The 10,153-nt window shown below is 48.2% G+C and overlaps 2 protein-coding genes across 4 annotated transcripts; one reads left to right on the top strand and one right to left on the bottom strand.

Annotated features, from left to right (window-relative positions):
* Window positions 1-1,017: 1,017 nt before the first annotated feature.
* LOC125553811 (receptor-like cytosolic serine/threonine-protein kinase RBK2) lies at window positions 1,018-10,153 on the bottom strand. 3 transcript variants are annotated; one of them, XM_087518408.1, is made up of 6 exons: window positions 9,947-10,153; window positions 8,984-9,867; window positions 8,795-8,878; window positions 8,106-8,249; window positions 7,871-8,023; window positions 1,018-1,391 (listed from the first exon to the last, which is right to left on the bottom strand). In XM_087518408.1, exons 1-6 carry the CDS (start codon window positions 9,981-9,983, stop codon window positions 1,227-1,229), a joined length of 1,467 nt encoding a protein of 488 aa, XP_087374534.1. In that variant the 5' UTR covers window positions 9,984-10,153; the 3' UTR covers window positions 1,018-1,226. The 3 variants fall into 3 exon arrangements, with proteins under 3 accessions (XP_087374534.1, XP_087374535.1, XP_087374536.1); XM_087518409.1 differs by having other exon boundaries at window positions 8,106-8,241; window positions 8,799-8,878; window positions 9,947-10,152; XM_087518410.1 differs by lacking the exon at window positions 1,018-1,391 and adding an exon at window positions 6,634-6,830.
* LOC147975829 (uncharacterized) lies at window positions 1,406-6,057 on the top strand. Its single transcript, XM_087518411.1, has one exon. The coding sequence runs from the start codon at window positions 4,281-4,283 to the stop codon at window positions 4,947-4,949; it is 669 nt and encodes a 222-aa protein (XP_087374537.1). The 5' UTR covers window positions 1,406-4,280; the 3' UTR covers window positions 4,950-6,057.

The raw sequence follows: 10,153 nt of genomic DNA, 5'->3' as shown, positions 1-10,153 counted from the left end.
TTTCGCCGTCTTCGCCATTTTGGCATGCCTTAGAACATGGTTGACTAGCTTCGGTTTCGTTCGTTTATTTGGTTTGTTCCTTTTGTGCACGCTGCCTATGTTGAGAGCTTTATTAATTTAAAGTCGGACGTCTCTGACGTCTATGTTCTAAAAAAAATGAGAGAACTGCCCATTGTAAACACCACTCCCGCCATCCCTTCATTCTAAAATAAGGGCTTGTTCGGAAATGCCAGCTCCACCGAATCCTCAACTCCCGCTTCTCCATCAGAACTGCCGCTCCTTGTAGAAAATGGCACTAGTACAAAGATGTTCGGCAGGTAGCTCTGCTCGCGATTCAGGTGGAGCTGGGCAGGGAAACATGAACGAGCGAGTTGGGCGTGGCATGCGAACCGTTTTCACTTGACGGTGGCAGTTTCTTTGTAATTCTTATCAACGCCTTTATTTAAGGATCTGAGATCTCAGAAACAGCAGCTCCGCAATTTTTGTCTACGACCAGCTCCACTCCCCATTTTCTACTCCACGAACTTTACACGTTCGGTGTCGCTCCACCAACTCCGGGAGCGGAACCCAGGAGCGAGAGCATCCGAACACGCCCTAAGTGTCTCAATTTTAGTTAGGACTAAGGGAGTAGAAGCGAACAAACACCTTGCCGCGCCGCTCTTCTCTGTGAGATCTATTTTTTCTGTATATTATTGGCCGATGGTTGATATTTTAAAAGATTTTTTGGGGAAGGGGAGGCACATTTCTCTAGCTTGGTATCTTTGGTATTTTCCATAAAATTTGAAGGAGAGAGGAGTGTTGAAGGTTTGATAACACACACGGACAAAACAACATATCACAAGGCCGGTGAAACTCATGGCGCATGTGAATGTTAATTGGGCCCAAGTAGAATCCGCAATAAAAAAAGTTCGGGCAGTCTGGTCTAGCTATGTACATCCATAAATTTGCCTCAAAATTCTCTCAAAAAAAAAGATTGTCTAAAAATATCCATAAATACAGAGGTCAGGAGGTTCAGCCTTAAAAAAATCCTATCAGGTTTATTTTAGCTCCTAAAAATATCCCCATGTCTCAACCCAGGCCTACGTATACATCATATTTGCAGTAATTTAGCAATCGTTTAGGCAACATGCACATTACGAGTGATGCATACAATTTCATAAACAAGTGCGCAAAATTAATGCAGATTCTAGACTGATAAAAGATTTAATCTTCTCGTGGGGCACCATCTAGAAGTCAAATGCTAGCGCCTTGTGGCGACTGAGATCGTGGAGGTATGTCCTTGGCGTGGGCGCTTCATAGCCGTCTATTTCATGTAGCTCTGTCATGTTTGCTCTCTCGTGCATCATGATTTGTTGCAGGGTTTCTTGGTCTCCTCTGAGGATTCTTGCAACCTGTGCGTTAATTTTGGAAACTTCAAGACTTGGATAGCCTTACAAAATTCTTGTGAAACTTTTCCTAACACGACTTAAAGCTTCAAAAAAAAATTAGTGCACGACTACGCTTACATAATAAATGACATCCTTTATTTCGGCTCGTAAGGCCTAAGCACATTTGTCAATTGATAGTTATTTTTGAGATGGAGGCAAAAATTTCGCCTCATTCATTATTTAAGCAAAAGAGTATTGGCCAGTTAATTTAGGAAAACTAGGCACAAACGTCACAATCTGCCGAGCAGCACACACGAGATACCACAAACACACCTCTACAAAGAGAGCTCGTCGAGATAGCACATTGACATGATCATCATCACTGTCCCTTCTCCTTGAGCAACAACTCTGACTTCGTAACTAACGACCATTGACCTAACCCACTCTAAAGAGCTTCTGTGGAGCCATGTGAAGACCATGCCAAGGCTCAACACCTGTTTATGAAGGAGAACCATGAAGGAGAACTATGCAAGGCTAGCGCCGTGAATGACAACCGAAAAAGCACCTGTTGTAGGCAATCGTCGCCACCAGGACCTCATGTGTCGCAGTTCCAACTTCACAACAACAAACAAACCGAGACAATTCCATGGACACGCCGAAGAAGAGATGATTACCGCAACCATTGTCATGCCTCTACCATCTCTCACCACTGTCATCATTACCACATAAGACCCAATGCCATCGCCACCGTCTTCCACTGGTCCCGCTTGGCAATGGCCAACTCCATAGACAAAGCCCCGAAGAAGGGACACGAGGCCGAAGCACCACCATCGCCCAATTCAATGGATCTAGAGTTACCCTAGAAGCTGGGAAAGTTGGGGCCGAGAGTATGGCCTCGATAATTCCAACAAGAAGGAAACGTCATTTGAGAGTGCCATCATCGCCGGTTCTAGCAACGGTCGAAGAAAAGACTTTCGTCCTGACAAACCTCCCGAGCCCTTCACATCATGCATCAACAAGCCCTCCAATGATCCTCCGTCAGATCCGACTGGATCTAGCCTACCGCCACCACCTAATCACCAAGCCACCGCACTAGTGATCTCCACAATCATGAGCCGCCAAAGCAAGCCCACGACCGTTGCACTCCCAAACTGGCCAGAACCGCGTCGACCAATGAGAACCACCACGTCTGGGACCTCCTCACACAGTGCCCTCCCTTAATAACCACCACCTCCGCACCAGAGCCTCTCCATTCACTCCACGAGCGCAGAATCCGCCCCCCTCAGAAAGCCTCGGCCGGGGCAAACCAAACCTGAGCAAATGTAGACACCGTCTAGACGTTAGGACTAAGGGCATCTCTAGCAGATCCTGTAAATCGAGCCATCTGACAAAATAACCGCTAGTTTATAGGACGGAGGCGATTTTGCGGCCGATTAGATCCCGTATATTCGACCATCCCGAATTGTTTTGCGGAATACTACAAAGCCCAGCCCATTTTTGCCATATCTATGGGACTTGCCCTTGTTTTTGCAGGACCCCTTTCCCTTGGCACGAACCAACTTCCACCGCTTCTGTTCTCGCCTCCCACGTCGCCGCCTCCTCCAGTCTTGCCTCCGACCTCGCCGTCCGGCCTCACGACGCCGAAAACCGACCGGACGGAGTACCTGCAACCGCCGGGTGCCCCATATCATGTGCTGCCGCCACAACCAATGTCGTCGCTCCGTATGCCTACGCCTCCCTCGGCAGTTCATGCTAGCGCCGCCCCAACACCTTTCTCCACCGCCATGAAGAGGAAGTGACAAGGGAACCACCTCATCCAAGGGGGCTCAACCGGCAGGCACCACCCTCTTTCGGCCTCGCTCTGGTTCCTCCTTTCAAGGTTGCTGGCAGAAGGAATAATACCATCTCCACCGACTCAGCCGGTGCATGGGCAAAGCCCTCGAGGAAGAAGGCGATCGCAGCAAGAAGTCGGGCTCCTCCTCCGCCTCCCGCTGGCCTTGACATCCCCATTCACGGCGACTCCACTGGTCACGCCTACCACATGTTCGATGATACATCCGGGAAGTACAAAATTTACCCTTTTGCTTGATTTTCTCGGCTAATCTTTGCTTAGCCTGTTTGGAACACTTGTTTGAGCTTTACCCATTAAATTTTGTAGCCAAAGTGTGCCCTCCACATATACCGAAATGTTGGCCGAGAGTGCAATGGATTTGAGTGCCCCCCTTGACGATTTCGATGTGCCTCACATGGAGGTCGAGGCGGAGGCGGATCAAGTGAATGATGGTGGTGATGAAGTGCAAGTGACCGAGGAGGCCAACTACGATGCTAGGGTGTTGAGGACAGGAAACTACACGAGATGGAGGATGTGTGCTTGATTCAAGCATGAGAGAGTGTCTCAGTTCACGCCATGTTCGGAAAATATCGAAGCTATGGAAATTATTTGCAAATGATCGAGGACAAATACCACCAAATCAGGCCGTTCCTTTCCGACCGGACCTTGAAGTAACATGTGGCCGTTGGAGTGGGTGCTTGGAGCAAGTGCGGAATGCACCTCCAAGTGGCGTCACTATTGATGATTATGTGAGTATTTCTTCATCTTGTTGGCTTTGTTTGAGTTGATATATATGAAGAGTTTGAGCTCATACTTGCCTTAGTGTCTATGTGTAGGATCGCATCACCAATGAATATTTCAAGAAAACCACGGGTTTAAATGACCGATCATTCACTCTTCATCAATGTTGGTGCTTGCTCCGGGATAGTGAGAAGTGGAGGGCCAGTGACAAGGAAGCTTCCCCAAAGAGAGGCGCCTTCATCAAGTTGGAAGATAAGGATGATGATAGTGGTGATGCACCAAGAGGAGGGATAAACAAGGGCAAACTGGATGGAAACAAGGAGAGAGCAAGAGTGAAGAGGATGGCCGAGGCAATCACTTTGAGAGATCAAATTGGTGAGATGGCAAAGATGAAAGAGACCATGTTATCCAAGCATTGGGATGCTAAAGTGGCCATGGCCGACAAGAAAGAGAAACACAATGAGGAGAAGTGGGAGAAGAGGTGTGCCTTCGAGGAGTGCAAGATTGCCCTATACGAGCAAAAGAGGAAGGACAAGAGAACCGCAGAGGAGGACCGGTTCATGAAGATGAATCTAGAGGGCATGCATGCAATGACAAGAGAATTTTGGGAATTGAAAAGAATGGAGATCATGTGCGTGAGAAAGATGGAACTTCAAAATCTTATGGTCGGTGGTGGTGTTTGGTTTGGAGGGGGTTTAACTTTCGGTAATGTTGGTGGTGGTGGCTTCGGCATGGGTGGTGGAGGGTTCGGCAATGGTGTTGGGTTTGGAGGTGGTGGATGGTTTGGCATTGGGGCTGGTGGTGGCTTCGACAATGGTGGTGGAGGTGGTGTTGGTTTCTGCAATGGTGATGGAGGTGGGGTTGGTGCTTCGGCAAACCATGTGGATGGTGGTGCTGGTGGTGGTGCTCATTCTCCGGTCCAAGTTGAAGATGATGGCGCTCATTCTCCGGTCCAAGTTCATGAAGATGGTGGTCCCCACTCTCCAGTCAATGCGGATGATGGCGATTGAGGTGCTAGGGGCGGTGGTGGTGGCAACGATCTTCGCAACAATGAGGATGTTGCTTGATTTCTCTATGACCGGTGGTCATTTGAGCATCTTTTGTTTTGTTTGATCGCGCATTTGTAAGGCTAAACTTGCTACCTCGTATATTGTGCATGGTTTTGGAAGTGATGAACTAGTGTGATGATGGACTATATATATATGAAATAAATTTCGTGTATTCATATGCAAGCACTTGGCAATATTTGTCCTATGATTTTTTGCGTTACCGCGAGTTCTTTAGCGCGGAACAAATCCCGTAAACTCCTCCCGTAAAACATTTGCAAGACGGGTTTACATGATCTATTCCGTCGGAGGGCTTGCAGTACCGCAAAAAAGTTTTATCGGAGCCCGTAAACAATTTTTGCGAGATAGGGGCTTATCGGACTGCTAGAGATGCTCTAAGTCACCCACTACTCAATGTCGCACCACACCACCGTTACTTGCCGGAGAGGGTTAACCCCATCCAGTGTGTGCCCATCAATTCACGCAAGAACTGAGCACGGTATCCCGAAATCGATGACTCCCAGCCACCACAGCCGGGCCACTCCCTGGCCGACCTCCCCTGCGGTAGAGAAAGGTCGCCTTTGCCAGGCCTAGGTATGCCGCCCCGATGCAACCGCCACTGCTAGTCGACCATATGCCGGCGAACAACCACCACGAGCAGGCCCTCCGAGGAGCCTAGCAGCAGCGAAGGGTGAATCCCCGTCATGACAAGCCCGGGCTTTGCTGGAGGTGACCACCAGCGCAGCGAGGTGGAGGGGAAACGGGTGCACGAGGTTGAGTGGATCTGGTTGCCACCCGAGACGCCCTGCGAGGGAGTGACGTAGGGGTTGTGTGTGTGTGCGCGCGCGCACGTGTGTGTTGTAGACTGATAATTTGACCAACATAATACATGTTGTATATCATAAATATATACCAATAAACACTTTGAATGGTATCTTTTTGGGATTTTTTTATGGTACATCATACTACACAATATGACTTGTAGTATTAAGTTGATCAAAGGGTTCAAGAACGGGTCGGCAATATTAATCATAATGAACCAAATTACTAATCTGATGCATATGGCCATCCACGACACCGCATTCCCGCCTCCGCTAGCCAGCCGCTTGCTCACAGCTCACATGTCGCACACTCCCGCCTCCGTCGAGCCCAAGGATGGGCACCCTACACCAACGTCGTTGCCATCAAACTCACAACTCGTGGCGGTCTCGTCTCCACGGCCGTGTACATTTGCAGCTCTGCAACTTCTCCGTCACTCCAATGTCTCGCATAAATGAGTTTTCCCTTGTGCGTAGGTGCGTGCTTGTGCAGCCGAGAATCGATCAAGCTAGCTCATGTACGCGCGTGTGTCTTCCGGCAGAGTACATTTATAATGCGTTTGGTAGTCTGCAGGAGGCCAAGTCCGGGCGATGCAAAATTGGATGTTTAGTAGGCTGGGCTGCACCGAATCTTGGCATGCACAATGTTTAAAGCACTGCAAAATTGGATGTTGAAGAGGAACAACTGAATGGCCACTCTTTCTGAGCTAGGCTCGAGCGATGCAAAAGAGCGCATATGCGAGTGGCTCGAAAGATGCAACCTGGTGCAGGCATCATTCATGGTGTAGATGTCTACTGCTACGTGTGTGTGCTACTGCTGCGTGTGCGTATATGCATATGTGTACTGCTGTTGCGTGTGCGTGACCAGGGTGGTGGAGCTCGACAACATGGCTAGCAGCGCCATCGCCATTCTCTTCCACACAATCATCTTCTTCTACATCCTCATCCTTGTCGTTGACGCCATGGGCGCGTATGTATACACCGCCTAGTTACATCATTCGCTGTTGCTGTAGATGGAGAACTCTAGCTGGTCGCGCCAGAAGAAAGAAGAAAGAAGAAAAAGAATGAAGAAGAAAATGAAGAGAGATTTTCACATGGGGTCAATTCGTTTGAGTTAAATTTAAGGAATCGGTTAGGTTCGCCCACCGTTAGAGATGTGAATCTATAATCTATCTATAATATGTATTTATAATCTATAATCTATAAGAATATAAAAAGAGCCAAATAGGAAGATTCAATTAATCTCGGTCATCAATCATGTCAATCCAACGACCTAGACTGCTTTAATGTCGAGCGTTTAACACGTTTAGCGTGCAGTTAATTTCATGCCAAATATAATGCTAATTACATAATAATACGCAAATAATAGCCTACTTAATATCTGCATGCACTTAATATACTTCCAAATTAACGTACATTGCACGTACACATTGACTAGTTACTATAAAGAGTTGAAGATAAGAGGCCGTTTACTCCTCTAAATTATAAGAATCGGTTATCCTATATACCTAAGAGAGACATTCGTACTGACTTATTTATCTGAACATGTAAGCATTGCCACATCGCCATACAATTATAAATGGAATAAATCACATCTCAACATGCAACCATGCATGGGAAAAGACCCATTACCACATGCAATCATGCATGAGATTTTTTTGTTCTATTATTCTACTTATATTCATTTTTTACAATTATAATAATCAAATATAATAAGTCACATGTGTTATTTTGGTTCTGGCATTAATAATCTAAATATTTATATTTCGCACAACCAAACAACATTGAAATATTACAACAAATTCCCATAGCAACACACGGGGTGTCATCTAGTTTCTTAATATAACACCCAAATTTTGCTCTAGTATTATGACATCTGGGTAGCTGAATCACATAAATAAACGGCCCAAATTCACTTGATGTACCACTAAAGGACTCACATTTTGTAATGCTAAAATTTATGATATATATAACTCATATTTTAAGATTAATGAAATTATATAGTAGAGTTTTATGCAGTCCATTAGTCAAGTGGACCTTATAAATCGGAAAGAAAGGAGGGAATACCTGGCTCATCCGTGGCCTTTGGGCCGGCGAGGTGTGGATGCAGAGTTGGGCGGCGTGCGTGACGCGGCGGAGCTGCTCCACGTCGTATCGACCTCCTAGAGCGGGGTCGACCATCTTCAAGACCTCGTCCTTGCTGCTGAGGAAGGATCGTACCTACCCACAATTAAAACATCAAAGGTGATGAAAGCTGTTGGATGCACGTCCATGTTATTTTGAACGCTGGAAACAAGCGGACCCATGCAACGAGGCTGTGGTTTTTGCCGTCGATGGCGCGCCGGCCGGTGAGGAGCTCGAGCAGCACGACCCCAAAGGCGAACACGTCAGTCTTCTCGTTGAAGATCCCGTACGTCGTGTACTCGGGCGGCACGTATCTGTACATCTACATGCATCAGCATCTCAGGTGGTGTTTGATTCTCTAGTTTTAGGACTTTTTCTAGTCCCAACTAAAACGTCCTTAGTCCTAAAAAGTCTCTTCCTGTTTGTTTTCAGAGATTAAAAAGTTTCTAGTCTCTTTCTTGAGATTATTAAATGACCATGTTGCCCCTAGTATATAGAAAAATAACAATTAAACAACACCATGGGATGGCGGGCCAATGGATGCATGGAGGGGCATTGTTGGAAAAGTCTCAAAAAGTCCTAAAAATACCCTCTTTGAGAATCTTCTTCATTTAGTCCCAAATGCCTAATTTAGTCCCTAAAAAGTCCCTCCCGTTTGGTAAAAAAGTCTCTAAGAGAGACTTCTTCTAGTCCCTACATAAAAAAATCCTGGAAACAAACACCCCCTCATATATTGCAATACGTACGATCTAATTCATTCATTCACCTATCCGTGTTACTTAAACTCAATCACAAAGTAGTCAATTTATTGACGATGATTAAAATTGCATCAACGTGATTGTAAATGAGACAGATAAACAGACCGACCGACCCAAATGTGCCTTCGAAGATGGTCACTTGGTAGTGCGTCAACTTGGCCGGCAGCCACTTTGCTAGCCCAAAGTCACATATCTGAAGAAGCACCCACGGGAATAACAGTTAAATTAACACACACAAAAACAAATTAACAGAGACAAGACGCAATGCAAATATGCAATGTAGTCCAATGTTGGTTACTAGTGGCTCGTAGTCGTCTTTGAGCAGGATGTTGGCGGGCTTGACGTCCCGGTGCACGATCCTCCTGGCGCACCACTCGTGGAGGTACTCCAACCCGCTGGCCGCGCCCAGGGCCACCTTGTACCTCGCCTCCCACGGCATGGCCCCCTCCTCGTCGGAGCCCCCGTGGAGCCTGCGGGAGAGGCATCCCAGGCGTGAGAAGGGGAACACCAGGTGCTCGCCGCCCTCCAGGCCCACGCCCACCAGCCTCGCCACGTTCGGGTGGCGTACGTTCACCGCGTGCCCCAGCTCCAACAGGAAGCTCTCCATGCGGTCATTCTTCGTCGCTGACAGCTTCTTCACGACGACCAGCTGCCCGTCCGACAGGAGGCCGCGGTACACCTTGGCGTGCCCGCCCCTGCCCACCACGTTCTCCTTGCAGAAGTTGCGGGTGGCCTTCCTCAGCTCCGACAGCGAGAAGGTCCGGAAGGATAGCCTCAGCGCGCACAGGTCGTGTTGTTCTACGTTCACCTGCCCCGCCGACGGCCACCGCCACTTGCTGCTGCCGCGGATGCTCAAGCTCCTGAGCTTCGACGACATGGTTGACGGGATGCCGCTGGAGAGGCGGCGTTTGGTCCTTGACCTCCACGCCTCCATGGCGCCCTTCCACGCGGCCGGAAGCCCGTCGTTTCGCGGCGGCTCGGGCATGGACGGCACAGCGACAACGCCCGTCATCGTCGACGACAACCCCATCGCCTCGTCCGTCATTGCGGCGGCGTCAACGTCGCTCGTCGTCGTGCATCCCTCGAGGACGCTTCTCGGGGAGACTAGGTCGTCGCCCTTCTCATGCGATGACTTGTCGCCAGCACCGCAGCCGTTTTTACGGGGCATGGAAACCGCCGCCGCTGCCGATCCATCGAGAGGTCAAATCCATGGCATGTGAGAAAACAAAGTGTAGAACCAATCAACCAAATCCATCCCTACATTTATATGAAGAATCATTTCGCGGCTCCGTCGCCATGGAATCTTGGATCTTTTACTTGCTTGGTCTAATCCGTCGAGGCGCAACTCCTGGGCCGATCCATATCGTGAAGCAGATTTTGCTCCTCGTCGGCACCAAAAGATGTTTTATTCTTCTTTTTCTAGTCCCTAGCTTTGGGGTTTCTTGCAAACGATGGTGATCTTATTTTG

The sequence above is a fragment of the Triticum urartu genome, chromosome 4A (assembly GCF_056163025.1).
Source record: "Triticum urartu cultivar PI428250 chromosome 4A, HENAU_Tu73, whole genome shotgun sequence".
In the NCBI taxonomy this organism is placed as follows: Eukaryota; Viridiplantae; Streptophyta; class Magnoliopsida; order Poales; family Poaceae; genus Triticum; species Triticum urartu.
This window is presented reverse-complemented; position numbering and strand designations above follow the sequence as displayed.